A 19,796-nucleotide genomic window follows, 5' to 3' on the forward strand; every position below is an offset into this window, starting at 1 on the left:
CCTCAACAAGGTGAAGTAGCTTTGTTAGTGGGCAAGTGTCTCCTGCCGACATGGTGCTGTCTGTACTGGTGCTTTTAGTTGGTAAAACTTTTGTCGGTCAGGGTTTGGTTTTTTTCACACCTCTGATCAACAAAAGTTTTACCGACGAAAGTGCAGTGTAGACGTAGCCTAGGAGTTTAAGGCTGGTGTGGCTGAACTGCCCACCATGGTGCTGCAGGTTATGACTGCCCCTCTGGCATAGCCTGTGTTGCTGATTCATAGGATTCTAGGTATCTGTATGGGCTAGTGTGGGACCTTTGTCACAAAAAACATTGATATTAAGATCATCTCAGAAACAATACTTAACAAGGTTGGAAGTTCCCTTTGTCTAAAACACAGTGATCATCTTAAATAATGTTTTGTTTAAAAGTTGGGAAGTCTCATCAAGGAAAGTATTTTAAGTATTTGGAGTGCAAACAAAACTGATCTTACTTGAAACTGTATTGCTAATGACAGGTTTCAGAGTAACAGCCGTGTTAGTCTGTATTCGCAAAAAGAAAAGGAGTACTTGTGGCACCTTAGAGACTAACCAATTTATTTGAGCATGAGCTTTCGTGAGCTACAGCTCACTTCATCGGATGCATACCGTGGAATAATAATAATGGAATAAATTTTACACTTTTTGTATTGCTAATGAAGCTAGAAAATTGTGGGACATCTTTTAGTACCTTGTATTTTGAGAGAGGTGCATAAAGTACAGGTGGTGGTTCTGATATTTACAGAGGTGATAAAGAAATACAGCTGTTTTTTTTTTAAAAGGAATCTGCATGGAATTTGCATTTATTTTTTCAATATAGGAAGCGTCACAGAAATGAAAGTAGCCCTAGTCCTCGTCCATCACCCAAGCGCCGCCGTGAACATTCTCCTGACAGCGATACCTACAACAGTGGAGATGATAAAAGTAAGTAGAAGTGGGTTGTCTCTGCCACAGTATATAGGCTAACCTGTAACTATGAAGAAGTTCCTTGCAATCTTAAATAGAAAATGAGGGATTAAGCTTTTCAAAGTGTCATCTCCCTGTTTTTTCATTGTAAGGCTGTTTTTCTTGTTGAGTGGTGGGGCTACATGTTTGACATATTGTTTATTCTATATGCTAATTTTGTTATAATATATTGGTATTGTCCTGGGGCAGCAACCTCAACATTTGTCTTTAAGATGCATATCTATTAAAAGTGGAAAAAATCCATTGATACTCCAGATGTTTAAAAGCTTGAAGAATGTAGCTGGAAATAATGGATTGCTTTGATTGACGCTTCCTTTGGTATGTACAGGATGCACAAAATGTGTATTTTCCCCTTCCTGAACAATAAAAATATATATCTTTTCCACTTGTAGATGAGAAGCACAGGCTGTTAAGTCAGGTTGTGCGACCACAAGAATCCCGATCTCTCAGCCCCACGCACCTTACAGAAGACAGGCAGAGTCGAAAGCCAGAGAGAAAGGAAAGTTCAAGACGTTACGAAGAACCAGAGTTCAAAGAGAGGGTGTCTTCAGGAGATAAGCAGAGAGAACAAACAGAAGTCACTGAAAACTCACGAACCAGGGTTCAAGAGAGCTTAGGACATCACCCTTCTGAAGAACGAGATGCATCTGATAGAATACATGAGGAGAATAAGAAGAAATCTAAAGTGCAGAAAAAGACCACAAAGAAGAAAAAAGATGATGACATCGGGGTGGAACGGTACACTGAGTCAACTGTAGAGGAGGGCCAGGTCTTTTCACCCAAGAAAATTCCAAAAAAGAAGAATGTTGAGAAGAAGCGTAAGAGGTCAAAGGGTGATTCTGAGGTTTCTGATGAAGAAATTGTCCCGCACCATAAAAAGAAAAAAGGCCCAAGAACTCCCCCTGTAACAACAAAAGAGGAGTTGGTTGAAGCAGTAGCTGAGAAAGCTGTGACAGTAGAAGCTGCTCCAAAAAGAGAAGAGACAACATTTAGTGACTGGTCAGATGAAGATGTTCCAGAACGTGGTGAAATCATTGTTCCAGAAAGAAGCACTGAAGAATCCCACAGGAAAAGCCACAGACTGAGGGGAGACAAGGTAGAAACCCCACATGTTACTATAGAAGATGCACCTCATCGCAAACCTGTGGATCAGAAGCGCAGCAGCAGTCTTGGTAGCAATCGAAGTCATACATCAAGCAGACTTCGATCACCCTCCAATGAATCTGCTCATCGCAGTGGAGATGACCAGACAGGTCGGAAAAGGGTCCTGCACAGCAGCTCCAGGGACAGAGAGAAAAAAAGCTTAGAAATCACTGGGGAACGGAAGTCCAGAATTGATCAGTTGAAACGAGGGGAACCCAGCCGCAGCACGTCTTCAGGTAATAAGATACTGTCCTAACGAGACTGATTTATATCATACTGTGTGAAAGTGAATAGACTCCACTTCCAAATCCTTCTAGCATGGCCTTAAGCTCTTGGTTCATTGGATATGAAAGGAAAAGTCTCTTCTGCCTCCATAACAAAATTAGAGGGAATTGAATATTCCTTCAGATTATGATTTAAAACTCTTGGCATCAATGGGGATGAATTATCCCTTTGCTGAGCCTGGAATATTCAACAAGAAATAGCAATTTATGCTGTAAGGGTTAAAACATATCTGTAGAACTAATTAAACTTTTAAATTAGAAAAGCTCTTATGCTAACACAGAGCACAGTAGTAATTTGATTATATAAAATGTATTTTAAAAATTATAAACAAATAGAAATTAAATTTTAATACTGAAATTATGAAATTATATGCATGAAGTTAAATTTTACATGTTTCAGGGAGCTATGTTCAACATGGTTCCTGAGAGAAATTTGTGGTGAAGTCATTAGGTTGCGGCCCTTAATAGTAAGTTTAATACAAATGAAAATCATCTTTGCCCTGAACCAAAATAATCAGTTGGAACTGAATTGCTTAGCTTTATGCCTGTGGAAAGTGAGAAAAACGGGCAAGAAATTATTTAAGATGTTAGGTCCCTTCATTGGAGAGTTACTGGTCTCATGAAACGAACTGGCTGCTTGAGAGCTCCAGCTTTCTTCTTGCTTCCTGTACTAAATCATACGTAACTTAGCAGTACTGAAAATGCTTTTCACCCACTTGGCAGAAGGGGAACAATTAGATGTTTGCCTGATAGAGTTATCAGTGGACGTTCTTCCATATGAAAAGAGAGCAGGGAAGAAGTAAGAGCAGCCTGGATGTTGTCAGGACAAAATTGGCATACTTCTGTGTCCCAAACTCTGATTTATTTTTTAACCTTTTCAGATGGCAGATAATTTTTGTTGACACATAGCAATCTGAGATTGCTGCTGTGGGGTTGAAAGACTTGACCTGACCCCTGACCAGATAGCATTGTTTTTCAAGTCTCTTCCCCCCCACCCCGTTTGTTTCAGGTAGGCTGTTATATTGAAAAAATTTTCTTGCTCTAGAGGGATGATCTTCAAACTTAATTGCTAAACCATGAACAGAGGATTCAACCCTCTAGGACGTTAAAATATGTCCCCATATTATGTATCCTTATTTTATTTACAGATTCCATTTTAAGGTGAAATCTCCATCAACACCTTCTGTGGTGATGTTTCTGTTGTCCAACTTATTCCCTACAGTCTTCTGATGAAAAAATGTGGCTGTGACTTCCAGTTGTCTCCTCAGAGGTCTGGACAAGCCTCCAGAGTATTCTCCTGCACTTTCTAGTCCAGTTCAGTTCAAATTAGGATAATAATCCTACCAAGCTTCTCCTAAAACGTCTTGATTTAGCATCAAGAAAATACATGGACTTTGTGCCACACTTTTTAAACCTGATGGATTCAAATATGTAAAGGTTTGCCATAAACAAAAGGAAGTATTTTTTCACACAACACACAGTAAACCTGTGGAACTCCTTGCCAGAGGATGTTGTGAAGGCAAAGACTATAACAGGGTTCAAAAAAACTAGATAAATTCATGGAGGATAGGGCCATCAATGGCTGTTAGCCAGGATGAGCAAGGATGGTGTTCCTAGCCTCTGTTTGCCAGAAGCTGGGAATGGGCGACAGGGGATGGATCACTTGATGATTACCAGTTCTGTTCATTCCCTCTGGGGCGCCTGGTGTTGGCCACTGTCGGAAGACAGGATACTGGGCTAGATGGACCTTTGGTCTGACCCAGTATGGCCATTCTTATGTTCTTATAGTAAGATACTGTCAAGAACACAAATATACCCATATGAAAACATTTCAAAATAAACAGCATTTACACATACTAATTAAAGTTGTGGATCTTTAAATACAATAACAAGCTTTTTGTAGGTGATGGTTTCCTTTAAGTGATACTGGACACAGTGGAATATTTGTTTTAAACTTTCTATTGTTTTGCAGAGAATTGGGCAGCGGTTACTTGGTCCTCTGTCTCTATCCTGTACTCTTATTGCTGGGCAGTGGTTATGTGTGATGGCCTGACAATACTGTCGGCCTTTCTACTGGGTCTTTAACTTCAGTGAGGGAAGAAAGCTATACTGGTAGCTCTTAGTTAATAAACATGTCAATCTTCATAACTTGCACATGCCTAGGACCTTTCATTTAAAGATTGTTGAGGGCAGGTAAGGAATGTATAGAAAATATTTTCACCCTCTGCGGAAATATGGCCATGTCTGTTTGAACGAAGCTGTTTTTAACATTTCATGCAGTGCTACAAAGTACTTCTTGTAAGTGAAGAATAGTCTCTGAATGGAATTGCAAGGAGAAATTAGGCAGAAACCATTGCTTGATTTGAAATGGTTGATGATTACAAGTGATCAGATAATTGGTTTTCCTCTTTTATGGGTTAGAACGCACCCTCCACCAACACACTATTTCCTAAAACCATGCTGAAGAATTGGTTCAGTACTGACTCAAGGGGGAAATGCGAAATTCTTGCCACAGTTTGGTATATCCTGGAGGGCCCCAGTCAAATGTCAATCCACATCTTGATTTAAATTGACATATGATGGCATTACAGAACAAGTTTATTTGCCAACCATGGCTTTACTGGATTTCAGAATGGCAAATTTTCAAAATGTTGACACTTGTTTTCCCTCCTTTTGTTTCACATACAAAATACAGAAATGCCTACAGTTTGATTTTAAAGAAGCAGTTTTTAGCTTTTGAAAAATGTTTCCGGGGGGGAGGGGTTAATTAAGAGAGAAGTCATGCCCTTGAATAAGGTCAAATACATAGAGGTGATTTTTGTGAAGAAATCTTCATTCTGTGTTGTTCTTGCCCTCAAAGGTCTGTTTTGACATCAGAGTTTGTAAAAATGTTGTGTTTGATATTTTTGTCTGTTTTGATACAGATAAATGTGTACTGCATTCATTTGCTACAGTCATGTCTCTTTAATATTTTATTCAGATCGTCAAGATTCAAGAAGCCACAGTTCACGAAGAAGTTCTCCTGAATCAGATCGTCAGGTCCATTCCAGATCTGGGTCCTTTGATAGCCGGGAGAGGCTTCAAGAACGAGATAGACATGATCACGATCGTGAACGAGACAGAGAAAGGAGGGATGTAAGGCAGAGAGAATGGGACCGGGATGTAGATAAAGACTGGCCACGGAATCGTGACAGAATCAGAGAGCGAGAGAGGGAAAAAAGAAGAGACTTGGACAGGGAAAGAGAGAGACAACTTCCTGATACTGCTGAAAGAGACAGAGACAGGGACAGAACTCTTGACATTTCTTCTCAAACAGAGACAAAGCGCAATGAACCAAAACTGGACAGGGATCATGAAAAGGAATCTGATGGGGTTTGCCGGGACACTACAGCTTTGGAGAAGGAAAGGACAGAAAAGGACTTGGGAACTTCACAAGGATTTGAAGATGGAAATGAAGCTGAGAAAGTGGAGAGCTTAGAAGGTGAGATGTTCTGGAACAGAAACTAGTGTGTCAATTATTTTACTCCTTCCCCTTTTAACATAACATCGAACTACAGCATATCAGAATAATTTTCCACTGAAAGGTCACTCTCTGATATGCAGATTGGCTCCAGCTTTTCCACTGTAGAAACAGGTACCCTGAGACATAATCCCTATGAGTAGCTTTTTTTAGCATGTGTTTCGTTAATTGTGTACTTCCAAAGCAGCCTTGAGACAAATAAACATAAATGAGACCTAATTTGCTTAGGCACCATATTTCTGAATAGTCAGGTGGTTTAAAGAACAAAAATTCCCTTTTCTTCATCACCCCCTTACACTATTAGCCTTTTTGTCAGTGTGGGAGTGGCAGCTAAGGAGGATATTGGTAAGAAGAGTTAAAACGGAAAACTGTAGAGAAATAGAAAGCAGTTTAGGAGAAGAAAATTGAGTCTTATTTTCCTACATTTTTTAAAAAAATGTTGCATCATTAAAGGGTAATACTTGTGATGTCTCAGTCTTGCTATTTTTTCCCACAGAGCCAGTTGCCGGAGAACTGATGATGGTACAATTTTAAGATGTGTATAGTTCTTAGCATATAGATCGATAGGTCTTGTCCAGGAATAACTTCAGAAAAGTAATTTTATTCAACACAAATAAAATTTGTGAGTTTTTCTGGCTCTGAAAAAATGTGCTTTGGTTTAAGAAACAAGGTAACATAGACATGGGCGAACACTTCAGGCGAAAACTACGTTTAAAACCCACTGAGGAAGAGCTGAACTAAGTCGCTTGAGTCTGGCACTTATCTAAGAGAGATTGAATTGTCTGGTCCATTATGAAGCAGGGAAAAATTCTATAACCTGTTTGGAAAATCTAAAAGAACAAGCACAAATTTGTGACTGAATAAGAAACTGTATTCTCAGTGCATGTCTCTGACATTCAATAAATTCTTCCTGCTACGTTTATATTGTCCATACCTTCTCCCAAAGGATCACATACTTTCCTTCCCTAATTATTTTGTCACTCAGTTTTTCCTGATTGTATTGTGTTCTTTTTAGCAGTCTGAAATCTGTTTGTTTATATTTACCTTTTTAATTATAGCACAGTTTTAATTTGTGTGTGTCAAGGAAAAGAGAGAAATTAATTCACTTCCAGTAATTCAAAGCAAAATATTTCTTAAAATGGGAGCTAAAACAAAAGGGTGATGCACATTCTTTCTCCTATTCTTTCTACTGATTATTACCTAAGAACTTTGGTGGTTAGGTTTGCATTATGGCTCATGCACATTTTGTGTGCCACATATGTTGTTTCATAAGGAGGTCATTCGATTTTTGAAAATCAGAAAATATCTGCTCTACTCAAGCATGTAGTTGAGAAAAAATGTGAACGGCTGTGTTCAGTAGTACAGTATTAAGAGGGTCTATTAGAAAATAGAGGATGTATCATGAAAATCTGGAGTTTGTTACATAAGTTTTGACACTGAAAATTATGATGAGATCCAGAGTGAAATTTAGTGTAGATTCTAAAATTTCCCTTTCGAGAGAAAAGAGACTGTGTCTTAATACAACTTTCAACTCTGTTGTTGGTGCAGCACCAGCTGTCTTTTTCTGTTTAGGCTACAGTCATTGTGTATAGGCCTAACATAAAATGTGTGAGGATTTAATTACTTAGTTATGATTTTGTGTTGAACGTTTAATGTGTTTGCATCAAGTGAAGACTTTAGTGATGCCAGAGATGCTGTACTCCCTGCAAAGCAGTGACAGGTGTTCTGAGTAGTTAATTTACACTCTTACTATTGTCTTTCCCGGAGTTTTCTGCATTGATTTATAATTTTTTAATGTATCAAGGGCAAGCAAACTATACCCTTGGATGTAGCTTCCACACACACAGAGTTTCGCTTCTGGGCGAGGAAGAGAGGTGGCAGTATTTCTGCTACACTCTGCAAGGAGAGGGTATCTGTACATTCCAGCTCTTTCTTGATCAGAGTCCTGCTGGCAGAGGCTGCTCACTCAGTGGATTGAATCAGTACATCTCCTAGGTGCCCAGATCCAGAAAGTCTACTCCTGCTTGTCGATGCTGTCTTTGAGGTGACTTACGGAGTAGATGACCACCAGTTGGCTGTACACATCCTTATCTGGATTGTGGGTGCCCATCTGGAGTGTGGGTTGCATGTGGGCTGTGCTGGTGAATTACTGCTTTGGGTGGGCTTTCAATCCCAGAGGAGGGGCACAGTCCCAGCCATTTCTCCATGGGCTGCAAGATGACATAAGTTATTGTAATTATGACATCAGTGTGGTGTTTCTAATTCAAAGGATAGAATTTAGGGGTGATGTGTAGGGTAGTATAATTTGTTTGCAAATTATCAAACAAGCAAAACAGAGACTAAGAGAACCTGGTGTAACCATCTTCAAGCTCCTTTCTACACTTCCCAGAAAGGGGCTTGAAAGTGTAAGATACACACACCTACCTTCATGAAACTTGCACCACTTTCTGTATTCCTTTTAACCCTATTGACCCTGAGTATGCATGCTGCCTAACATTGCACAAGTAGAAATTCACTTGAGCCAGGTTAAATTCAAGGGTTTATTATCTGTCAGGTGTAAAAAATTATTTGACCACCCGCAGAACTCAACAGCTTCTATCAGTGTTGAATGTGCTTCCACAAGAAAGCTATCAGGTTTATTTGCTCAAGCCTATACATGCAGTAGCCTAGTTATCAGGATGCTGAAATGTTAAAAAATTACTGTTTTTAAGCTTGCAGTGCATGTCTGTTTCTGTAGGAGGAGAAGATGAGTCCAAGATAGATGATGTGCAATCACTGGGATCTGCTGCTGGAGAATATGAGCCAATCAGTGATGATGAACTAGATGAAATTCTGGCAGATGATGCTGAAAAGAGGGAGGATCAACAGGAGGATGAGAAGATGCCAGGTAAAATATATATAGTAAATCCCTTTTTACTAGCAGTTGAATGCAAAAATTGGACCAGCTGACTCAACGATAAGTATCTTTGTATCCCATTCATTATTATTACTAGGGAACTGGTGTGTTTGAAAGGGACATGAAATTTTAGATACTGTAATGGTTCCAAGATTCATATTTTTCAATGTATCTTAATGAATTGAATGCCTATCAACCTACCCAATGTAGGAAAGGCATTTCATACTAAATCCTGTGGGATATGTTCATGCTGGCTACAACATACCTGCTATGTTAGACAAAAACACCGCTCCAGTTCTGTCCAGTAAATCACATGTCTCCTTAAAGAGCAGATATGTTTTATTGCCTGCACCAATGCTGCAGCAGAGAATAGCAGCCAAAGGTCTAATCAGTTAATTGGTCTAATACACCAATCAGTTAACTATTTTAAATCAGGTCCATTGTAGTGTGTTCCTAGTTTTATTATGATTTCTATGCCTACTGAAGTGACTATTTCCAGACCCGCAGATTCAGCAGAGCCTAAGCAGTTGCTTCATCAGGAGGTTTCAAGAATATTAAAAACAGAAATTGGGTTTTCTTTTTAAATACAAACAGGAGACCTAGATTTTGGAGGAATCCCTTAATCCAGTTTACCACCACCATCTTGAGTTTGACACCACAATCTTAATTCTGAAATATGAAAGAATTCACCTTTTGAGAGGGCTTCTGAACAATATTCAGCTGATTTATACTACCTTTAAGCCGCCAGATGAAGCTAGCCATTCATCATAATAAGGGATGACTGTGATAGCTCATTCTCCATTGTATCTTTTTGCAGATCCTGTTGATGTCATAGATGTGGATTGGTCCAGTCTTATGCCAAAGCAGCCAAAAGAGCCACGGGAGCCTGGGGCGGCACTCTTAAAATTCACACCATGTGCTGTTATGTTGAGAGTTGGCATTTCCAAACGACTTGCAGGCCCTGAACTCTTCACCAAAATTAAAGAAACCTGCCAGAGAGTTTTAGAAAAACCTAAAGGTAATTCTGTTTCCCTCTGGGATAAAATGCCATTTCAGGATTAGTAAAGTAACAAAGCCGTAGATGGGATGATTTAGTTGGGGTTGGTCCTGCTTTGAGCAGGGGTTTGGACTAGATGACCTCCTGAGGTCTCTTCCAATCCTAATCTTCTATGAGTCTATAAAGTGTCTTTGAAAAGAATGAACTAGTAAGCGTTTTAGTTTCAAGACGCACATAGATATTATGTTGATACTTGCCGGTATAGGTGTATATTTGTATTATTGTAGTGGCTCCATTGATTTAGGTTGATTTGTGTTTACTTTTTCACCTATTCATATCCATGGATCTCTTGCTTCCATCAGTGAATTGAAGTACAAAAGGAAGAAAACCACTTTTGGGATTCTCGTTTGCTTATCCATTTTCTAGCAAGTGCTGGAATTTAATTCTCTAGTCTTTAGTTGTTTCCTCCCCATCTACTATTTACAACTGTTTCTTCTTAGGACCCAGGTCTCAGCTGTGAAACATGCTCTTTGAGCAACAGCATCTGGTACCTTGGCAGACTCCACAGGCTGGTTACAGGCTGGCTTTGAAGTTGCCTGTTGGTCTGTCATTTACTTGAGTTCCTGATCAGCCCTCTGGATTGTCTTGGCAACTTCATTGTTATTTTCTTTGACCCATCCTTGATTCTGAGTACCTTTTTATTTCTACCTTGTCTGAAAAATGTCCTGCTCAGCTTGGTCAAAAGATCACTCTGTAAGTGGATTAAAAAAATGTATCCTCATGCCCTGTATGCATTCTGCCTAGATCTCTGCATTAGCCTTCGAACCTTTATCCGTTAGACTTGTCCCAGGTCTCTTGCTTTTTACAGTGCCATATGTGAGGCTTCATGTAAAATGCTCATGCTCTCTGCCAAGCACCAAATAAAACAGTTTTGATATCTAGATGTCACTGAATTGTACCTAAGGCCATGCTTTTTTTCTGTAGTATGTCACATTATACTTTGTAACTCAAGTTTTTTGATCACACTGTTATGCTTTAATATGTTATCCTTTTGTTTTTACATTAATCAGAGGTGAGTTTGGATATGTCCTCTCCTTTTTATTCTTCGATGGATGGCAATGTTATCTGGGTTAGAGGTTGTGACCTGGAAAAGAGTAGAAGGAAGCTCAGGTCCAAATCCACACTTCTCTGTGATTCCCCCAACAAAAAGCAGTGGCAATGGGGCTGGCCTCCTCTGTTGCAGCTGCCCACTGACACTTCTGGCAGAGATATTCTACAGAATATAGAGGAAGTATTAATGCTTCCATTCCGAATAGCATTAGCAGGATAGTTTTTTGGGGGTGGGAGAGACTCCTAGGAAGAGTGTGGTGGTTAGAATATCTATTTCCTAACTTGTTCTCCATGTTTCCCGGGCACCCTTTTGCAGAGGGAGATGTGGCAACTGCACTAGGGAAAGGGGAAATAATTTTATTAAGGTGATGTTGAAGTAAAAAGAAAACGGTACAGAGTTTAAGCATAGAAGTTTCTGGTTGTCAGGGAATAAGGTACAGATTATCAAGGGGTGTGAAACTTGGTTTAGGAATGGGTGGCGTAAGGAATACATAATCTGCAATCTCCCCAAAAAGTTTAACGGGTCAAAGTACAGACATTGAAATATGAGGATATGTTGTTCATATAAAGGCTATGTTCAGATGTGGAGTATGATGAGTGGATACGATGATGAGGATGGATTTAGCATCAACAGGATAGTTTTTTGGGGGTGGGAGAGACTCCTAGGAAGAGTGTGCTGGTTAGAATATCTATTTCCTGACTTGTTCTCTATGGGCACCCTTTTGCAGAGGGAGATGTGGCAACTGCACTAAGGAAAGGGGAAATATTCTACATCTCACATCTGTTTAGCTACATCTGGCCCATTTTGATGGTGATGTCATACACAAAAGGGGAACATAGGACTTTGATTAATGCCAACTTTGAACCCCCTTGTCTTCACACCCACTCATCTGATCATCGAGGAAGCCCATTCTTCCGTTCTAGAGCTGTGCCCAAGTTTTTAGCCCTTAGTTATGACTGCCATCATAATCCTTTCTCTACAGTGCTGAAGGTGAAAAGCACACTCATTCTAGACTCTTCTATTTAATGCTGCTCCACCAATCAGTGGAAAGGGTGACGTGAGGAACTGTTGTTTGTATTCTTCTCAGAGGCCAAGAGTCACCTCGTCTCCTATTTCCTCCAACACTGAATTCAACTTTAGGCAAGAATTTAGAAATAATACGTGACCAGGGAGTCTATAAATCACATGTGAGAATTTTTAACTTCACCAAATTCACTCTTCTGTGGGACAAAAATATTTCACAGTCGGCAAAGTTATTCTTATATATGCTGATCATCTCTTTGTAGATGCAGAAAATTTGTTTGAACATGAACTTGGGGCCCTGAACATGGCTGCATTACTGCGAAAAGAAGAGAGAGCAGGTCTTCTTAGTAACCTTGGTCCTTGCTGTAAAGCCCTGTGCTTTAGAAGGGATTCTGCAATTCGCAAGCAGCTAGTGAAAAATGAAAAGGCAAGTGCATGGATTACATAAAGCATACAAAATATAAGAACATGAATTGTCTTTGCCTTCAAAATATTTCTACAACGATATAACTTTTTCTTCTGATATAGTTTACATGTCATTGCTGATCTATCTTTCTGTTCTCACCCCCTTCCATGCACAAATAATGAGACTTGGGAGAATTTGATTAGTTTTTCATAATTTCAGTGGATAATGTCAATGTTTGTATTTAAGCATTTTTTCAATTTGTATTGATTTAAATTTTCACAGTTGTGCAAAATTAAGGGAGTGGTCAGGTCAAATTGTATTTGGCAGCAGATGTTGACGTTCACAAAGTTGAAGTTTTATAACCGTTAAAACACAGGTTGTCAACCTCACATGTCAAAACATACTAAACGAATATTCTTAAATCAAAGTGACTTCTCAAGCAGCTTTTTTTCTTACTTTTCCTATTTGTACATTTTGATTATTGATGGAAATATTTTTTTGTCTGTATGTATGTGGTAAAATCAATGTTTACTGACTAAAATGTAATGGAGGACGGGCTTCCATTGGTATTAAGTGGTCATGGGGTTTTTATTTTACTTTAGCCTAAGAGATTAATTTGAGATGTGTGACTAGGGGTGGGTGCTCCCTCATATGCTAGATTTGAATTAAATTCCGGGAACACTCTTTTGTAAAGGTAAAATATATAAATTAAAATAATTTAAAGATGTGGTTGCAGGGATGGTTTTTGAATAATCCCTTGATGTCTTTGGATTCTATGAGCTTTTGTACAAATAGTGTTTTTAAAAGTATAGTTTTCTAGTTTAGGAATATTACTGAATATTTGTTCCTGTAAAATATTTTCTCTAAGGATTTGTCAGTTGTCACATGCTGAATTAGGTGTCCTGACTTTGCATGTCAATAGAAAAGGCAAAATTACTATTAGAATTAATGCCAGGAGGAACCATTTCCAAGAATATATGGTTATTTATTTAATTATTGAGGATATTTGAGTCTAACATCTCAGCTCACTTGTCAAAAAGCCACTAATTTTTCTTTCTTCAATCCAAACAGGGCACAACAAAACAAACTTACACGAATTCCCCAGTAGTAGACAGTGACTTGTTAAGGTTGAGTCTACGATTATTTAAACGCAAGACTGTGTGCCAAGGTCCTGGGCAGGAAAAAACAGAAGATACTAAACTTCCACAGCCAAATATCCAGCAGGAAGTATGTGTGTCTTAAGCCAGTATCCACTTTGGAACTCCTAGTTTATCTCCCATCAGTAATGTTGATATTTATAGCTTTTTGAACTTTTTGATTTGGTTGGAAAGCAGCTGTAAGACATGGGACAAAAGACTGTTTTTACAGGTAATTCTATTATGTGTTTGGAGGGAATAACTAATAGTAAAAATACAAAGATCTTTGTTTTCAGGTCATTTCAACTTTTATAACATTGAATCTTACACTGTAACACATACCTGTTTTATGCATCAAGTGTAATAATTTCAAGGTGTCCATTTTTAGAAGTCTATTGCATCACCTGATATTAAAGGAGGAAGAAAACTGTCTGTGTATCTTTTTTTCTCCATTCTGAAATCATTTTTTGTGGGACCAGTAATTTATATATTATTGCAGATACTTAAAAACAATGTGACCATCAACGTGAAATCAAATTCAGCTTTTTTTAGGTAGCTCTGCATAAAGGCAACCATTTTGTATGCTTTCCTAGTATGCAGGCATCCAGCTCTGTTATGCACACAAAATGCTAATAGTGTACCTTTTAGAGAATCATGTTATTTTTTTAAAGAAAATATGCAGCTTTGTTGTATGCATACATATAGGTATAGTTATACCTGTATAGGATATGCCTTTGCATAAGTTTTACAATATTGGTTTTATGCTCATTAAACTAAAACGTGGCCCATATAAAACTTACGTTCTTTCTATCTCTCTCACGTTAACATTTTTGGAATGGCTTATATTACTTTAATTCTGTTGGGGTCTTCCCTACGTGTTTTATAAGCTATTAATCTCTTTTTATGATTTAATGTGTATTTTAAACACACACCAGTAGTTTAATCTGAGCAAGAGTTAACGTACCTGTTCTGTCTAGGCGTTAAAAGTGCTCTAGCTTATTTTATAGCTACAAGGCAACCTTTGAGCTGAATGTATTAAATCATAGCTTCCAATTGTGTTAAAGCCTATTTTAATCTCCTTTTCCAAAACACACGTTTCATTGCTAAAACAGTCTTGTTTAAGACTGCAGTACACAAAATAGATTCACTGTTTGGTCTGTAATTACAATGAACTTTCTTTATTCATCTTCTTTGTAAAACAGTCAGAGTCTATATACACATTGAACGTGTAGAAGAATATATTTCACTTTGCCCTATAAACAATGCAAAATAGAGTAGGTTTGATGGGCTAGTGGTGAAGTGTTTCACTCAGTAGCTGTTTGAATTTAGGGCCAAATGCAGCACTGATATATACTCTCATCTAATGGTATTGCATGAAATCAGCACTGAATTCAACCCTAGTAATTAAGTATGCTCTTTTGCTTCCAGTGTGACAAGAAATGTGAGTGCTGTGGAGAGGCTTTGCTCTGCCTGTGAATGTAGAAGTGCATTACAGTGCTCTGCAGGAAACCTGGATGCTTTGGTAGTAGCAGTAAGGGACTCTGAAAAAAGTTCTATGCAACGCACTTGCACAGTCATTGCAACAACAGGCTCCAAAAAGTGATGTGAATGTGTTTATAGGTGGGGAAGTCCTCTGGTTTTGGAGAACATAAGAGTTGCCAGGAATCCTGTCTGAGAGAGGCCAATTCAGAATATAAATTATAAAACCCTCATAGTGCATTTAGCTAATTTTACAATAGTTTAGGGAAGGGGAATTTCACTTCTGTCCTACATCCTGAACCATTCCTAATGTTATCAGGGATTGCATCAAGAATAGCTTCTCACCTTTCATGAGACTAGCTGTTCCAAGGAACCATTTTTTTATGGCATTACAAACTGTTTTTGCTGATTTGTGTCCTGAAGTGACATTTCTGTAGCTGAAGTGGCTCATTGTTATGGTTCAAGCAGTCTCCACAAGTTCTTGCAGTGGTGACTCATTACCATCACTTTCAGTGTGGTGTGATCAGTCATATGCACACACTGCACAGTATTTGTATTCTAACCTGGAATTTCTGTTAATATGTAGTCCACCCTATTGATGATATGCCCAGCAGGTGCTAGGAGGTTTTCAGGCATCTTTTATTTAAAAAAAAACTAAAACAATCCTGGCTCTGAAAAGGCTGTAGTGCAGTATTTCTCAGCCTGCCGCCTGTGGGCCACTTGCAGCCCAAACAGCTCACAGCTGTGGCCCATGTGACATCCTCAGTACCATACAGGTAGTATATATATTGTGTGAATGCAGCCCACGTTATACATAGAGGGCTGCATATAGGGCCCACAATGGTAAATAGGTTGAGAACCACTGCTGCAGTGTATATCAGATATAATGAGTGTGAGCAACAACCAATGAGATAGAAATGTGACAAAAATCAGTTCTTCGAGTGATTGCTCATGTGCATTCCACAATAGGTGTGCGTGCTCGCCCCATACACCGGTGCTGGAAGTTTTTTTCCTAGCACTACCCATAGGGTAGCACCCCTAGCAACCCCTGGAGTGGCGCCGCCATGGCATGGTATAAGGGGAGCTGCATGCTCCCCCCCACCTTCAGTTCCTTCTTGCTGCCAGTGAAGGTGCATCGGAACTGCTCTGCTCCAGCTTTGCTGCAGCTTCCCTTTTGGACTCTGCTAGTTCATAGTTAGTAGTACATGTAGTTTAGTGCGCCCGGGGTCAGGGCATGCCCCGAGCTTTAAGTCGTGCGACGCTTGCGAGCAGTCGATGCCCGTGAGTGATCTGCCCATGGACTGTTCATGCTGTCTGGGGGGAAACCCATCTCAGAGATAGCTGCAAGATTTGCAGATCCTTCAGGCCTCAGACCAAGGAGGAGTGGGACATTCAGCTCTGAGTCATTTTGATGGAGTCGGCCTTGACCCCAACACCGTTGAGCCACTCCGAGTCTGCACTGAGCACCGCGGTGTTGGTGCGCAGTGACCCTTCAGTGCCTTCCACCAGCCGGCACTGCTCCCTATCCCTTGGACACTCCAAAAAGGCTAAGAAGAGCTCTTCTCCCCCGAGACACCGGAGCAAGACCAGGGGCGAGACTAGACCCATGTTGGGCAGCTCTCGGTCGTCATCGGCCTCCTGGCCTCCGACTCAAGTTGAGCAGAGTAGCCTAGCCCACCCTTAGCCGACCTCCGTGAACATCCGGGTGCCCTCCATGCCAGAGGCTCTGCAGGCGGCTCGAGATGTTATGTCTCTACCGGTACCGGTAGCACTGCCGTCATCAGCTTCCTGGTCCAGAGGCAAGCCACAGCTCAGACCCCTGCAGTTGCCGCCTGGACGGTACCACTCAAGGTCTAAGGAAGGATCCTGATGCCATTCCCCACTCAGTGACTGCCCTGTGTGCAGTCCGCGCTGGTCCCCGTCAACCCCCACCAGGTTGTCTGGCTGGGTACCAACTGGCAGGGGTTCCAGGCTCTGCCTCAAGGGACCATAGACCTTGCAAGGAGAGCGTGTGCCGTCAGGGCCGGGACAGACGGGACCGGAGGTCCTTGACTCTGAGAGGCTACCATAACTCTTCGCGGTACGGGCATCAACGCTGCTCCCGTTCTTCATCTTGCTCAAGGTCCCAGCCACAGCACCATTCCCGCTGTCCCGGGCGTCAATTGCTGGCACCTTGCCATCGCGGATCCGCCTGTCAGAGCCAGTCACGGAGCAGCTGCTACTGGCAGTACTCCCGCTCCTCCATGCCGGGATCACAGTCTTGTGGTCAGTACCGTTCCCGACGCCACCGCACGTCCTGGTCTCGGGATAGCGGCAGATCATATGCCAGCCCAGCCTCCCTTTGCAGTCAGTTGATGGGCCGGGCTAGTCAAGCTGAACAGACTGCTCCGCCGGTGCCACAGCAGGTGCAGTGGAACTGGGCTCCTTGACTGGCACCATGGTACCAATGGGCCCAGTGGCCCCCTGTGACGGGTTGGATCACAGAAACCCCCTTGGGGACTGCCACCTGATGTGCCAAGACTACCTCTGAGCCCGTTTCCCTGGCAGCTTGGGACTTCAGTGCCTTGCCTGGTTTGAGCCAGACACGCTAGCCTGCTACAAACACAGACCCAGATCTGAACTGTGTCCCCCAAAAGCTGCAGGCTTAACTGAAAACAGCTTAAGAAGTGCTGCTGTCTCCAGCACTCAGATACCCAACTCCCAATGGGGTCCAAACCCCAAATAAATCAGTTTTACCCTGTATAAAGCTTATGTAGGGTAAACTCATAAATTGTTCACCCTCTATAACACTGATATTGAGATGCACAGCTGTTTGCCCCCCCCCGTATTATTAATTAACCCAGAGTATGTATTAAGTAAACAGTGATTTTATTCAATACAAAAAGAGGATTTAAGTGATTCCAAGTAGTAATAGACAGAACAAAATGAATTACCAAGCAAAATAAAATAAAACACGGAAGTCTAAGCCTAATACACTAAGAAAGTGATTACAGATGAAATCTCAGCCTCAGAGATGCTCCAATAAGTTTCTTTTACAGACTAGCCTCCTTCTAGTCTGGGTCCAGCAATCACTCATACCCCTGTGGTTACTGTCCTTTGTTCCAGTTTCTTTCAGGTATCCTTTGGGGGTGGAGTAACAGCCAATATTCATAACTTCTAATACAAAAATGATACATGCATACAAATAGGATGAATACATGCAGAAAAACATAACCTTTGCAAAGATATGTTACATGGCATATCTAGCACAAAACATATTCCAGTTATGTCATATTTACACTCATAAGCATATTTCCATCAAGCATTATGGGGTGCAACATCACACCCCCAACGCAGCCCCCAGTGGTGGCTCGCTAAGTGGCTGGAACCTTTCTCAACCTCATAAGAAGGAGTCGGTGGAGCGTTTATCCCCGGTTCTGTGCCCGGAAGGGGACCAAGTGGTGGGACCTACAGCACTAGTGGGTATGCAGAGTACCACATCCTCATCCTCCCTGGATGAGGCAATCACAGCCCCTCTTCCGCCTGTTCCACAGGAGGACTAAAATCCACCAGGAACTGTTGAAAAAGGTGGCATCGAGCCTCAACCTTCAAGCCGAGGAGGTGGAGGAACCCTTGGACTCCCTCTTCAATGTCCTCTCGGCTTTGGCACCGGGCAGAGTGGCTCTCCCACTCCATGAAGGGGTGGCAAAGATCTCAAACACTTTGTGGCATACCCCGGCTTCCTTGCCCCCCATCTGTAAGAGGGCAGAACGGAAGTACTTCGTGCCCACCAAGGGGCATGAGTACCTGTATACCAACCCTGCCCCCAACTCCCTAGTGGTTGAGTCAGTCAACCACAGGGAGAGGCAAGGCCAACCACCCCCTAGTCTTAAGAATAAGGACTCGAGGAGCCTGGATCTATGCGGTAGAAAGGTTTATTAGTCCTCGAGTTTCCAACTGACGGTGGCGAATCATCAAGCCCTCCTGGGGAGATACGAGTTCAATTTGTGGGTCTCTCTTCCCAAATTTGAGGACTCCCTACAAGAGTGTGACAATAAAAAAAAAGTTTAAGGCTCTGGTGGAGGAGGGTACGGCTGCTGCCCGGGCGGCTGTCAGGCAGCCTCAGATGCCGCACATACAGGTGCAAGGTCTGTGGCCCATGCAGTGTCTGAGGATGGCGTCATTGCTCCTGTTGTCTGGATTGTCCAGCAAGGCACAGAACTCCTATCTCGATGACTGGCTGGTCAAGGGCAGCTCCAGGTCGCAGGTGCAGGATCATTTGGCACTCCTGTCCACCTGTGCCACTCTGGGCCTGTTGGTAAATGACACCAAGGCCACGTTAGTCCCGGTGTAGCGCATAGTTTATTGGGACAGTTCTGGACATGATGTCGGCCAGGGCCTCTCTCCCACTGGACACGTTCGAGACCCTAAGGGAGCTCCTCAGCACAATTACAAGGTGCCCCGTGACCACAACCAGAGCGTGCTTCCAGCTCCTGGGTCGTATGTCGGCGTGCACATATGTGGTTTGCCACATCAGATTCAGGATATGGCCCCTCCAGCTCTGGTTGGCCTCAGTGTTCTCCCAGTCCAGAGACCCGATGGACAAAGTCCTCACTGTGCCTGAACCAGTGATCACCTCTCTGTGATGGTGGTCCTCCCCAGGAAACGTACTCCACGGGGTCCTGTTCAGGGGCCAGCCCCCGTCAGTGGAACTGGTGTCCACCATGTCGGACCTGGGGTGGGGAGTTAATGTGGGGAATGTTCAGACCCAACATCTGTGGTCCACGCAGGACCTTGCCCTGCATATAGATGTCAAGGAGCTCACGGCGGTCCGTCTGGC

At 41.8% G+C, this 19,796-nt stretch overlaps 1 protein-coding gene across 1 annotated transcript in view; it reads left to right on the forward strand.

The window, feature by feature from the left end:
• Positions 1-13,930, forward strand: part of ZC3H13 (zinc finger CCCH-type containing 13) — a 56,569-nt gene extending 42,639 nt beyond the window's left edge. Inside the window, exons 14-20 of the mRNA XM_084611760.1 lie at positions 837-940; positions 1,375-2,361; positions 5,390-5,890; positions 8,667-8,816; positions 9,643-9,843; positions 12,220-12,383; positions 13,434-13,930. Of these exons, the coding sequence (XP_084467886.1) occupies positions 837-940; positions 1,375-2,361; positions 5,390-5,890; positions 8,667-8,816; positions 9,643-9,843; positions 12,220-12,383; positions 13,434-13,604 (2,278 nt within the window). The 3' untranslated portion in view covers positions 13,605-13,930. The remainder of the gene's footprint in view (positions 1-836; positions 941-1,374; positions 2,362-5,389; positions 5,891-8,666; positions 8,817-9,642; positions 9,844-12,219; positions 12,384-13,433) is intronic.
• Positions 13,931-19,796: the final 5,866 nt, after the last annotated feature.

The sequence above is a fragment of the Lepidochelys olivacea genome (genome assembly GCF_965140295.1).
Source record: "Lepidochelys olivacea isolate rLepOli2 genome assembly, chromosome: 1".
In the NCBI taxonomy this organism is placed as follows: Eukaryota; Metazoa; Chordata; order Testudines; family Cheloniidae; genus Lepidochelys; species Lepidochelys olivacea.